General features: G+C 32.5%; 1 protein-coding gene across 1 annotated transcript; it reads left to right on the top strand.

The window, feature by feature from the left end:
- The first annotated feature begins 14072 nt into the window (after positions 1-14072).
- LOC110881045 lies at positions 14073-14609 on the top strand. Its single transcript, XM_022129426.1, has one exon. It carries the CDS (start codon positions 14073-14075, stop codon positions 14607-14609), a length of 537 nt encoding a protein of 178 aa, XP_021985118.1.

Below are 14609 nucleotides of genomic sequence, written 5' to 3'. Positions count from 1 at the left end.
AGACAATTCTGTCCACTTATTAATTAGGCCGAAGGGTGTGGAAGGCGCCACCCCTGCCACCTCACCTCTGATAGTGCCTGGAGGGCGTCACCACCCACACCATCGACTTTAAGGAGAGGCGCCATGGTGGCTTCTCTAGCATGGTAACAAAGAAGAATTGCCCGGATCGAGATGGTTTGGTCAATATTACCGTCGGGTAACGTTCAAATTTAAAAAAAAAATTAATTCAAATATAAATACAAACCTATCACAAACTAAAACACACACCAATCAAAAAACACATAAATTCTACCCAATCATTTTTAAGAATGTCATCCGATTCTTCGAGCTTTTCATCCGACGGTGTTCTTGAAGATATGATTATCGCAATTACGTAGGAGACGATTAATTGTTTGCGAGAAGAAGCCCAATCCTCTACATCGCGTACTAGACAATGGGCTCTTGAACGATTAAATATGCATTTTCTTTTACAGTTTTTATTTATATATTTAAAAGATATATGTTTAATCAAAGTCGTTTGAAGGTATATTATTTGATATATATGTGATAACTTTTATTAAAACTTTGATTTAAAATTGAAAATAAGCTTTAATCACGAAGATAAAAAAAGAACTCTCAACTTTTATTTACATATAAGGTAGTAACAAACATTACTTAAAGTTTAGCCCATTCATATTTTTTTAACTCAAAACGAAAATATGTATAAATATGTTTTAATGTTTGCACGTTTACTTTTTTTTAAAGACTCGTTATTTATGATGAACTTTTTCACTTTTGTGTTTATAATAAAGTGTTTTGATTATTTATTATTAATATTGATATTAATACTAATAATAGTATAACAAAATATAAAAAAAAAACAAAAGTATTGTAAAAAAATAACATAAAAAATATAATTATTACTTTTGAATTTAGAATAAAATAATGTATTAAAATATCTAATCATTACCAAATTTAACTAATTTGGTATATTAATACATATGTTGGGTCTGTTTATCACACCCCTAAAAAATGAGGTGTGATAAATACACCCAACATATGGATTAATATACCAAATTAGTTAAACTTAGTAATGATTAAGTACTTTAATACATTATTTTATTCTAAAGTCAAAATTTATAATTATGTTTTTTATGTTATTTTATTTTATAATACTTTTGTTACTTTTTTATATTTTGTTACACTATTATTAGTATTAATATTAATATTAATAAACAAATAATCAAGACACTTTATTATAAACACGAAAGTGAAAAAATTCATCATAAATAAATAAATAACGAGTCTTTAATAAAAAAGTAAACGTGTACCCAATTCATCAATTCTTCACAAGATCCGAATACCTATAAACAAAATTTAATTTAAAAAAAATAATAAATTATTTATACTCAGCAAAAAAATAAAAATAAATAAACGATCAAATGCAACAAAAAAAAAACATATAAACAAATCAATACACTAATTGTTAATACCTAACTAATGCAACAACATATTTTATGGGCCTGTTCAATATATACCCTTGTGAAAAATGCAGTGTTGCAAAAATCGCGACTAGTCGGCGATTAATCGGCGACTAGTCGCTAGTCGGCCCTCTACTGAGTAATTTTTCACTAATCAGTGAAAAAATCGCTAGTCGGTCAAAGCCGGTCAAAGCCGGTGCTAATCGCTGCTAGTCGGCCCAATTCGGCCTAGTCGGCCCAAGTCGGCCCATCTGAATTGTTTACAAAAGTGGCCCAAAATGAAAAAAATAGCCCATTTTCTTTAGACTTAAGCCCTAAAATCACTGTTATCACTTATCAGTGACATAATATCAGTGATTCCTGCCCTAAAATCTCTACAAAAGTGACCAGCGACATCAGCGATATAAGCGACAGCGGCGGCTTCCTTCTCCGGCGGCCCTGCCACCTTCTCCGGCGGCCTTGCTACCTTCTCCGGCGGCCCTGCTTCCTTCTCCGACGACATCAGCAACAGGTAATTTATTGGACTAAATGACTAATTATATGATGTATTGTTAAACATTATTGAATAATATGTTGCGATTGTTGTTTAAATGTTTAATTAGTGTTTGGTTGGACTGATTAAGTGATTATAAGTTGATGTTAATGAATAACTAAGTTTCAGTTTGTTACAGACTTAGAGTTGGCCGATTTTTTTTTATTATAGTTTAATTAGTTGTCCGATTATAGATTGATTATAGTTTAATTCAGTTTGTTATAGTTTAATTAGTTGGTTGATTATAGGTTGATTACATTTGGCCGATTATAGACTGATTATAATGTTTGAGTAGACTGATTATATGAATAATATGCCGATTACAGTTGGCCGATTACAGTTTGTTACAAATAAGTTTCAGTTGGCCGATTATAGGTTGTTTCTTACAAATAGTTACATTAGTGAATGTTGTAATTGTATGCATAATATGCCGATTAATTGTTATCAGCTCTATATTCTTGTGAAATCTGTACTGAATTAGTGAATTGATGAACTATTTGTTAACGTTTGAATTTTAAGTACTTAGACTTGTTATGTTATGACTTATATGTAAGTTTAGTTTGAATTTTGAAATACTTTTATCTTTTTAAGTATTATATTGATATGGATGTGTGAGTATATATATACATATTTATAAAAATGAAAAATATACATATAAAATTCCCGATCCGATTAATCCCGAGTAATCCCGAGTAATCCCGAGTAGTCGCTAGTCCCCACCTCACCGGCCGACTAGCGACTAGCGAGTTCTACAACCTTGGAAAAATGTAAACATACATTACTTATTACTTACACTCATTTGTCCTTCATCAATAATTGGCTTTTATACTATATGATCAATAACTGTTGACATTCATCATAGAAAAATGTTTTAATACAGAACCACCTAAAACAAATTATTAAATATATACATTAGACACCAGCTTGCTTTATTTTTTCAGTGAAGAATATATAAATCGCAAACGAAGACTTGTCTACTTCTCTTCATACATATTTTTTCCTAATTTTTTTTAATTAAAAAAACGGCCCCAATATTTTTTTGTGGTCAACTAGCAATAAGACCCGCGCGCGTTGCGGCACAGGTACTTCGCAAGTATCGAACGGATTAGTCCAAGCATTATGTGATGTGTTAATCATATGAAAACGTACGTTTTGACGTATCTGATTGAACTCAATGTATCCAAGATATTCACCAGTGTCACGCGTTGTGACGGCAACATCACGTTTGTGACTTCTTTATACGTGTTACGATGATGATATTATTGTGTGGTGCACACGTGTGACATGACACGTTTTTTTTTTTATTTTGTCACACACGTTACGTTAGTGACACTAACGTGGTCGTTGTTAGGCAGATATGAAAAGTGTATAATATCTAACATGTTGTGGTGTATATCGTAAAAATATTTTAAAGAAAAGAAATGAAGTGTTTGAGAAAATGCGGTGTGAAGTTATTAAGTAGAAATAAATGGAGGGTCAAAGTTTTTAAATACCAAAAATTAGATTTCATTGTGTTACTTACCAAAAGATTGGAGTTCGACGTGCAAAGTCTATAAACTTGATGATCACGAAGTGTTTGAGAAAATGCGGTGTGAAGTTATTACGTAGAAATAAATCGAGGGTCAAAGTTTTTAAATACCAAAAATTAGATTTCATTGTGTCACTTACCAAAAGATTGGAGTTGGACGTGCAAAGTCTATAAACTTGATGATCACAAAAGAAAAGTTAGGTTTACCGAATTTTTCTTATAAGATTATGCTAGTAACATGCCTCGTGGGTTGTGGCGATACATTACAGTGTAAAATAAACTTGAGTAAAACCATCGAATTGTAGATAAGAAACACTCGTAATGAAGTGCAGAGAAAAAAAACCTTCGCAAATTATATAAAGTCATGTCGTAAGTTAAACTCGAGTAAAACCATAACCAATTTAAATGTACCAAATTTATTATAATTGTCTCTCGTAAACTTAATTATCACATCATTTGCCACACAAACACTATTTTAATAAATATAGCATAAATAACGTTAAATTACTACTTAAATTTTGTTTAAGTCATTCTGTTTAATAAACGATGAGTACGCAACTTCAAACTTTAGTAGAATTTGAGAATATAGCATAAATTTTGTTTAAATATAATAAAAATAATTTCAAAGCACAGGAAAAACGAACATAAAATTTAGTTTTTTTTTTTCTAGCATTGTGTACGGAAATTTCAAAATTAGAATAGCATAGGAAAAACGAACATAAAATGTAGATTTTTTTCTAGCATTGTGCACGGAAATTTCAAAATTAGAAGATTGAAAATAAAAAAAATGAATTTCAAAATTAAATAGGATATCGAGTTATATACTTATATTCCGTCGATTTTGCAAAAGTTTAACCCCATTTCACCCATCCACGTTTTCTTTGAAACAAAACTCTCGATCAATTATTTGTAGTTTGTTCTATCTAATATTTCACTTTCATAATGAAATATTTTGAGTTAATTGCCCGAATGGTCCATGTGGTTTCACGTTTTTCACGTTTAGTCCCCACCTTTTGAAAATAGCAGGTATGCTCCTTATAATTTGTCATTTTGTTACTCGGATAGTCCCCTGACATTTACTCAGGGGACTATTCGAGTAACAAAATGCAAATCATAGGGAGCATACATGTTATTTCCAAACAAACTGACATCTACTCAGGGGACTATCCGAGTAGAGATGGGCATAAAAACCGGTTCGTACCTGATTCCAGTGGACTCGACCCGGAACCGGACCAGGTTCCGGTTCCTACCCGATGCTCAGAGGAACCGGTCCCAGGTTTAAAAAACCCGACGGGTATTACCCGGTTCCAATATTCTGTAAAAAAAACCAACCGTACCCGGTTCCAATCTATACCCGGTATACATTACCGTTGGAACCGATTCTAGGTGACCGTTGGAATCGAATCTTGAGTATCAAAACACATTTAATGCAAATATGACCGTTGGAACCGGTTCCTTTATGACCGTTGGAACCGGTTACAGTATATATAGATTGTACTTTTCCCATTTTTTATTCACATATCCTCTTCTTTTATCTATTTCTTCTCCTTCTTTACATATTTTTAATGGCTTCAAAGAACTCTAAAACCACAAACTCCCCATCCGTCAATAATGTTCCACAAGGTTCAAATGCTCCATTTGTAGTGGGAACATTATCGTATAGCCGCAATATGGATGTTTGGTGCAATTGGGATTTAGTCGAGATGAGCGATGGTTCGCAAAAGGTCCATTGCAAGCATTGTGGCTCCTTGTTAAGCAAGGACTCTAATTCCACTTTAACGAAGCATGCCAAAAAGTATTGCAAAGCTCTAAAAGATTTGACACCCGGTCAAGTTCAACTTTCAAAAGATGGTACGATTTTCCGCTACGAACAAAAGATAACTCGTGATAGGATGGCGAAGTTGGTCATCAAAAAAGTGTTGCCTTTTGGACACTTTGACGACCCCGATCTCACTAAGCTAATTAGGGAGACGCTTCAACCTAGTTACAAACATGTAAATCGTCGAACTTTAAAACGTCATTGTTTAAATATATGGGAAAATGCAAGAAAAGATTTAATTGCATTTTTTCAAAATTTAAAGACTTGTGTAAATTTAACTAGTGATGTGTGGTCGGCTCCACACTGTTTACCCGAATCATACATCTGTGTCACCGCTCATTGGGTTGATCCCAATACATGGCAAATGATGAAGCGTACGATCGCATTTGAAGAGTTTCCTTCTCCTCATACGGGAGAAAATATTTATAAAATTATGAATGCCACAATTATAAAATATTGTTTAGAGGATAAAATATTTTCAATATCTTTCGATAACGCCTCAAACAACTCAAATGCGATCCAAAAACTAAAGTTGAAGTACAAACCAATTTGTGATGGTGTTTTTTTCCACACAAGATGTGTTGCACATATTATTAATTTAGTTGTGCAAGACGATTTAAAAAATAAATTTGTAGCGGATTTTATTATAGCTTTTGGAGCTATGCTTCAAGATGTTTTTAAAAGTGGTAAAGAAAGATATCAAGATTATAAAAAACTTTGTAAAGAAGTTAACCAAAAATTAATTGGTCCTAATTGGGATATCCCAACTCGTTGGAATTCAACTCATCATATGTTTGAAATGTCTTTAAAACAAATGAGCATTTTAAAAGCATTTCATACAACTTTAAGTGATGACTACCAAGTCGACCCTTTTCCCGACACGACAAAATAAGAAATCATAGGAAGCATACCTGCTATTTTTAAAAGGTGGGGACTAAAAGTGAAAAACGTGAAACCACATGGACCATCTGGGCAATTAACACAAATATTTTTTATTGATATATTCTAGAAAATTATAGAAATATTATATAAAGTAAAAAACTTAATCTGAATCTAAACTTATTAAATATTAAGGTGTGTGTGTGTATATATATATATATATATATATATATATATATATATATATATATATATATATATAGTGGAGGGTTCAAATGAGAAGAATTTTTTTGTAAGAAGAAAAAAGAAGAGGTTTCAACCAATAAGAATGCATTTTAATTCATTTAATATTTGCATTTAATTTTAATATAAGGGTATATTGGTAAACTTACATAAATCATTAATTTGTATTCTTCCACTTTAATAATTAACTAAATTGAATTTGTAACTCCTTTTCAAAATATATATTTTTTTCAAATTAAAAAAACAACTTAATTTAAAGTGTAGAATAAATTACTAGGTGTGTAGGATAAATTACGAGTTGCGTAGGATATATTTCGAGGTGTGTAGGATAAATTTCGACTGTGTAGGATAAAATTCTATAATGTGTAGGGTATATGTAGAAAAATTTTGATATGTGTAGGTTTTGTAGATTATATGTAGGATAATTAATGATTAGTAATTAATTAAAGAGAGAAAAATTAATTATATGAGTTATAAATGAAATAGTATTTTACTAATATGCCCTTTCTTCTTTTTCTTCTCACACTAAATTTTTTCTCAAATGAAGCTTCCCCTATATCTATACTATATAATAAAAGAAACCAACTTTTGGACACGTGTCATCATATTAGGCCATGTCTTATAGATAATTATTATTTTAGTTTAATCTGTTTTAATTAATTATAGATAATCCTCCTGCTAAATATTATTTAGTTTAATTATTACTTTTATATTTATCTATTTACTTCAAATTCAAACTTAGTTATCTAATTTGTTATTAGAGTAAATTACGATTTTGACCCCTGTGGTTATATCGCTTTTACCCTTTTAGCACCAAAAGAAATTTTTTAACATCTGAGCACTCAACGTCTAATTTTCTAACCCTTTTGGACCCCAACGTCTTTTTTTCTAACTCTTTTGGCCCCTAAAAGTAAATTGATGGGATTAGTGTTAGGGGTCAAAATGGTTAGAAAAAAAACACGTTGGGGGCTCAGATGTTAAAAGATTCATATTTTGGCTAAAAGGGTAAAAGTGATATAACCACAGGGGCCAAAATCGTAATTTGCTCTTGATATTAACTATATATTTGGACGTTTTGTTTAGTTTGGTATCAAATAGATTTTACGAAACTTAAAATAAAATTAACTAATATTATTTATCATTTCTACATTTACAAGTTTTAAATAAATGGTTAAGTTTATTGAGACTCCGTTACATTTACAAGTTTTAAATAAAAGGTTAAATTTAAAATATTATTCTAAAATTTAAATTGTTAATTTAAGATATTTTTAAATAAAACAAATTATTTATCATGAAAACCAAACTTTGTATTAATATATGAAATAGTTTTATTTTCATTACTAAAAAAATTATATATTTTTTATTATTTAGTATAGAAATTTACATTTATTCAACCTATGTAATAAATGAGGTTTTTTAAAGATGTATTATTTTATTATTTGGTAAACAATATTACATTATTCAACCCGTGTAATACACGTGGTTTTAAAGATATAACTTTTTTATTTGGTATATAAAATTAAATTTATTCAACCCGTACAATATAGTTCTTATAGATATAACTTTTTATTATTTAATATATAAAATTATATTTATTCAACCCGTGCAATAAAGGAGGTTTTTAAAGATATATTGTTTTTATTATTTAGTATATAAAATTCATTTATTCAACCCGTGTATTACACGGGGTTATAACCTAGTATATATATATATATATATGAGATAAAGGGTATTAATAGTTGAAATTAAGATAATAATTTCTGGATCACAAAACAAATAATAGAAATATTCAACCATAAGAAAAACGGTAAAAAGGTAAATAATAATATAATATTAAATTAAATAAAGTGAATGAAAGGGCATGGATGTAACACAGATGCATACCATTTGATTCAGCTTCTTGGGTTTTTAAATATAATAATGATCGTCTCTTTCATCTGTTTTTTAACGGCCAACAGAATCAATCTCGAGTACTTTCGGGGCACGCACTGGACCAAACGGAGTACTCCGAGAGTAACCCGAGTCCATCACCAATTCCGGGGAAAATCTGGTAACCCACCTGCCCGTAGGCATGACAGTGAAATTACCGGTAAAACTCGTTTGGCTCAAGGATTGAACCCATGTTTCCCTGGGTCTCCTATCATTGCCCACCAATGCCTCACTCTGCACCAAGTGGGAGTTGAACTTGCATCTCTCAAGAGAAATGCAAGCCTTCCACCACTTGATCTAGAGATCATTGGCTAATCGTCTCTTTCATCTATCTTTATATTAGAGAGTGCCGGCCGGAAAACCATTTATTTTTCTCTCTTACTTTCCTATATTCTCTCCTTTCTTTTTAGTTTAAGTGCTCCATAAGAAATAATTTAGAGGGTCAAAATTTAAGGAAGTATCTTTGAATGCCTAGATTAGCAAAAACTATTGTCTTCGTCGGAGGATCGTCAGAGAGTCACGGGCCTCTTATGTTTTTGGCCACGAGCCGGCGCCCACCCCGCACTTGCTCATGGCCGGCCCGGAAACCTATGTTTACCACGTCTGTAATCATCGCGTCATCGTCTCCAGCGAGGACCTACCATCTTCTCCCGGAACAATCACCACCACCTCCCCTGAAGCCAGACGTAATGGGTTGCAAGGGTGACGTCGCCGCCAAAGAAGACCGCCGGAAACGGAAGCCCTCGTCTATCTCTTTTTTCTTTCTGTTGTGCATCCTCATGTTGTACCTTGTGCTTCCTTTGTTGTGTACGATATTCTTGTGCAACCTGATCTTGTACACTGTGCTATTTTGCATATCAAAGGACATAACTGTAATTTGAGTCGGGATGTCGGTGGCAAAGGCCACCGACTTTGTGTTTTAAAAGATAGTATAATATAATATAATATAATAACCATTGTTTTTTTCTAATTACTTGGGCCACCCCTTTGATTACCAATAATTCATCAATACACTTATATGTGATCACCTTAACACGTTAATCTGAAGTTTTCAAATCTGTTAAAACCAATTTATTATACAAATATGAGTTAACTTTCGTTTTGCTCCCTGTGGTTCGGTCATTTTAACGATTTTGCTCTAATAGTTTAAAAATAGCCATTTTCCTCCCTGATCTTTCGAGTTTGTCGCCAGTTTGCTCCCTGGCTCTAACTCAGTTAAAACATTCAATTAAAAGTAGGGGTATTTCAGTAGTTTACTCCCTGGCTCCAACTCAACTAAAATGTTTAGTTAAAAATTGTGGTAGTCGTGGTCGGCAGGTGGTAGTTGCAGGTGGTGGTGGATGTTTGTGGATGGTGGTGGCCGGCAGAAAAAGTGGTTGGAAAGATGTAGTATCAGAAAATAATTACTTATAGACATGTAAATAAACAAGTTATAAGTTTATTTAGGTGAAAAGACTTACATGCCCTTACTTTTATATATAAAATTAACAAAATACCCTTCTGGTTAATGGATTTGTTGGATGGAGTTAAAGGCAGGGAGTAAAATGACGATAAGTTAGAAAAATTAGGGAGGAAAATGGCTATTTTTAAACTATTGGGGTAAAACCGTTAAAATGACCAAATCATAGGGAGAAAAATGGAAGTTAACTCTACAAATATTAAAACATAAAATGGAAAGTCTAGCCTAATCAAAAGTATTAGTTTAAAAAGAATTAAAGATATATGGAAACTTGAAAAGTGCAGTGAGAAATTATTAGTTTATGGAAACTTGAAAAGTTTACTTGTGGGAAAAAAAGTTCAAAAAAAAGGAAATTGGTCTGTAATAATTTCACCTAGACCTTATTGGCCATTAATAATCCCACCTCAGAATATTCCCCTCACCAGACCCATCTTTCACCTATTTTTCCTACAATGGTCCCCCGATAAAAAAACTTAACGGAGTTAAGCTTTTTTCTAAATTACAAACAGATTTTTAGGGCTTTTGATTAGAACGACGATACGAGTCAATTGATGTAAACTTGCCTCGAAACGGTGCTCCAAACGATGAAAACGACGCTTCAATTCGGGTGTTTAAATTTCCATTTAACAAAAATCAAGTCACTTGGAGAACTATTTCGACGTAAGTTTTACATCAATGGACTCGTATCGTCGTTCTGATCAAAAGCCCTAAAAAATCTGTTTGTAATTTGGAAAAAATCTTAACTCCGTTAAGCTTTTTTAACGGGGGACCATTGTAGGAAAAATAGCTGAAAGGTGGGACTGGTGGGGGGAATATTCTGAGGTGGGATTATTAATGACCAATAAGGTCTAGGTGAGATTATTACAGACCAATTCCCCTAAAAAAATTGACTTTGGGGTGCATTTAACACAACCATAAAAAAACTATATATACACAAAACTAGGGTAGCGTTTGTTATACAGGAATGAGAGGTGGAATGGAATAGACCATTGTGAGGGATTGAAGAAAATAGTGTTTGGTTGATCGATGGAATTTTGAGCACCATCTAAAGTTCGTTATCATCGCTTTTGGTTATACGAAGTTGAACCGAACGACGATGTCAAAGTACAGATGCACCAAGACATGAAAAAAACGAGAGGAAACGATAGATGTGTTCATGGGTCAAAAGTCTCGGTTTCTAGTTAATCAAGACCTCACCGTCCTATTCCTAGATTGATCGAATATAGGATTGATAGCACACAAGATCCACGAAAGGGTTTGCGTGAATATCAAAAAACAGTCATGCATTAGAATAATTATTATTTAGGTTACCGCAGGTTTTAAGTTTATTTTGGTGTTGTATGTTATTTTTTTTTTAGGAAAAATTACAAATTTTGTCCTTTATCTTTATACCACTTTTCAGGCGGTGTCCTTTTTAACGAATGTTGACAGCAGGTGTCCTTTACTAGGTATTTTGTTGCAAGCTTAGTCCCTTACATCCAACCCAGTTAAAAAACCCTGTTAATTGTTGACAGGCAGTGTCCTTTACTAGGTATTTTGTTGTAAGTTTAGTCCTTTACATAGGTATTTTGTTGCAAGTTTAGTCCTTTACACCCAACAATTAACAGGGTTTTTTTAACTGGGTTGGGTGTAAAGGACTAAACTTGCAACAAAATACCTACTAAAGGATACCGCCTGTCAACATTCGTTAAAAATTAAAGGACACCGCCTGAAAAGTGGTATAAAGATAAAGGACAAAATTTGTAATTTTTCCTTTTTTTATTTTTAGGTTTAAGTGTGTTTTTTTATTTTGTTGTATGTTTTTAAAATTTCTTGTAATGTGTTTTCTTTTAAATATTATTTTGAAACAAAATAAAAATATTTTAATATAAGATAGATTAATTTAATATATAAAAAAATTGGTTTATTAAGAAAAGTAGGTAATGAGGTGAATGCTGAATCGGAGGTTTGAATTGGTTTAACATTATTGGAAAAATGTGACTTTTAGGGTAAAGATCTGGAATGATATGATATATTACTAATGTGTTAAGTCTAGATTTTAAATTTGTATTAGCATTAGCATTGGAGATGCTCTAAAAGCGTTTCCAACGGCTTGGTCCGTTGGAGAGTCTGATCCACAAACCACAGCACAAACAAACCACCTTGTTGGAGGAGGTGGTCCGGTGGGAGGTGGTCCGCTTGAGCAGATGGGATATGGTTTGGAATGAGTGGGGACCACTAACTCACAATACTTTTTTTTGTTTAAAAAGTGGGGTGTAATATGAAGGTTTGGATTGTTATAAATAATTATATTCAGATTATCAACTCCTAATATAAACTAACTTGTTCTCCAAGTTTATTCCCCCTATAAATAGTTTATGTATTCTATTGAAAAGAACACACAATTAATAATAAAAATCTCTTTCTCTCCCAATATCTCTTCTCATCTTCTTGCTATTAGGCTTGTTTATAACAAGTTATCAGCACGATTTCTTTGGGATCACATAATCATAACGTATATCATATTCTCTAATTATTTTATCATTATTCATCAGACTTATACATAATCTGTATCGTAATTCATACGATTATGAGTTGTGTTAGAGACTCATGTTATTATTCTTTTGAATTTCCATCAATTTTCATTGCTGCCCTGTTGAATGAGTTTAATCTGACATGCCTTCATAAAGGTAATTGTTAGTATACAATTAACAAATAAAAAATAAGTGATAACGTAATCTGCCATGCCTAATCAATAAAATAATATTATTAATTATATTCAGTTATATATAGTCTTTGATCAATAAAATATTGTTAATATATTTGTTAGTATACAAGTTTACGTTCATAATCAATGTATGCACTCATAATTTTTATTAATCTGCTATGCCTAAAATTGAAACTATCGAATTTTTTTCCAAACCTATTAGACTAGAGGGTATGGAGAGCCCCATCCATAAGAGGATGGGCCGCCACGTCAGCGCCACGTAGGCTCGGCTTGGAAGGGATGGACCTAGGGGGTGGGGGATGAACCCCTTTATATATATATATATATATGTATGTATGTATGTATAGATGTATGTGTGTTAGGAGAGAGGAGAGAGGCACGACTTCCCCGGCTGTGTGGTGCCGGTTGTGCCGGGCCGGACCTGAGGGAGGCGGTGTGGGGGACCGGCGCCGGTCCTAGCCGGGCCTCAGCCGGCCCCCATATCCACTAGTCTTAAACGATATAAAATTATTGGTAAAAAAGGGGGAGATTATTTAATCACTTAAGGATTAAGGAAATTAATTCCTTTTAATTTGGTCAGTAAAAAAAATCTTGATTTTTTGGAGTTTCAGTTACTTAAACTTGACAAACACAAATATTATCTAACTATTTCTTCTTCGAGCACATTACGGTTGACAATGGTTAGATTTGATTACCTGATTGTTTTATTAGTATAATAGTTTTATTTGTTTGCAATTTTTTTTAAATGAACACATTATAATGTGAAGTTTGATCTAATTGTTATGATAATATTGTTATTTTTTTAAACATTATTCAACTGTTAAAAGAGACATCTTATTATACCGAATAATCATAGTTACAGTAAATGTTACTTTTAAGTTTGATATATATAAATTAGAGTGGCATATATTAACTGTGCTTTTAACTTTAGATATATATTAATTTATAAATCAAAGACATTTATTAACTCATATGTTTTTTTTATAACATGGCCCATCATGACAAATCTTGCAAAACTTGAGTTCATAGTTCTAGACATTACTGGAAAAAATTATTTGTCATGCGCAAATAATCTGAGTGAAACAATAAACGAAGGAAATAAAGCAAATAACCAAGATAAGGCAAAAGCCATGATCTTTTTACGCCATCATATTCACGAGGCTTTGAAAAGTGAGTACCACTATCAAGGATCCACTTGTCCTTTGGAACAACATGAAAGAAAGGTATGACTACCAGAAAATGGTAATATTACCGAGAGCTCGTTACGAGTGGATCAATTTAAGGTTGCAAGACTTTAAGTCGATAAGTGAGTACAACTCGACAATGTTTAGAATCACATCACAATTGATTCTATGTGATGAAAATATTACCGATAAAGAAATGTTGGAAAAAACATTCTTAACCTTTCACCCCTCGAATGTGATACTGCAACAACAATATCGTGAAAGGGGGTTTCACCAAATATAGTGAGTTAATATCATGTTTGCTTGTGGCCGAGCAAAAGAATGAGCTCTTTATGAAAAATCATGAGACTCGTCCGGTTGGAGCAGCCCCAATCCCTGAAGCTAATGTGGCAACATATAATGGCAAAAGTGAAAGTTACGGACGTGGTCGAGGTTATCATCGTGGTCGTGGTCATGGACGTGGCCGAGAAAATTATCATAGTGTTCAGTTTAGAAACAAATGGACCCACCAAAAGTGGCATAATAATGAACATAAATCCAATGATGAAAAAAAAAATAAAAAGAAGGTCAGATCTTCATCAAATGCATGTTACCGATGTGGAAGTAACAATCATTGGTCGAAGACTTGTCGTACGGCCAAACACTTGGTGGAACTTTATCAACAATCCACCAAAGACAAAGCAAAAGGAATAGAAACAAATTTTACATATGAGGTTGCAAATGTTGATGTTACTGATGGTCATAAAGACCATAATGATACAACTAATCTGGATTATGATGATTTCCTTATTGAGCTAACTAACTTGGAATCTGGTGATATCGTAGTTGATACAACCCAGTTGGATGCTTGCAATTTTCCTTACATATGA

This window comes from Helianthus annuus, chromosome 10 (genome assembly GCF_002127325.2).
Source record: "Helianthus annuus cultivar XRQ/B chromosome 10, HanXRQr2.0-SUNRISE, whole genome shotgun sequence".
In the NCBI taxonomy this organism is placed as follows: domain Eukaryota; kingdom Viridiplantae; phylum Streptophyta; class Magnoliopsida; order Asterales; family Asteraceae; genus Helianthus; species Helianthus annuus.
The sequence above is the reverse complement of the archived record's forward strand: the minus strand, read 5'-3'. Positions and strand labels throughout refer to the sequence as shown.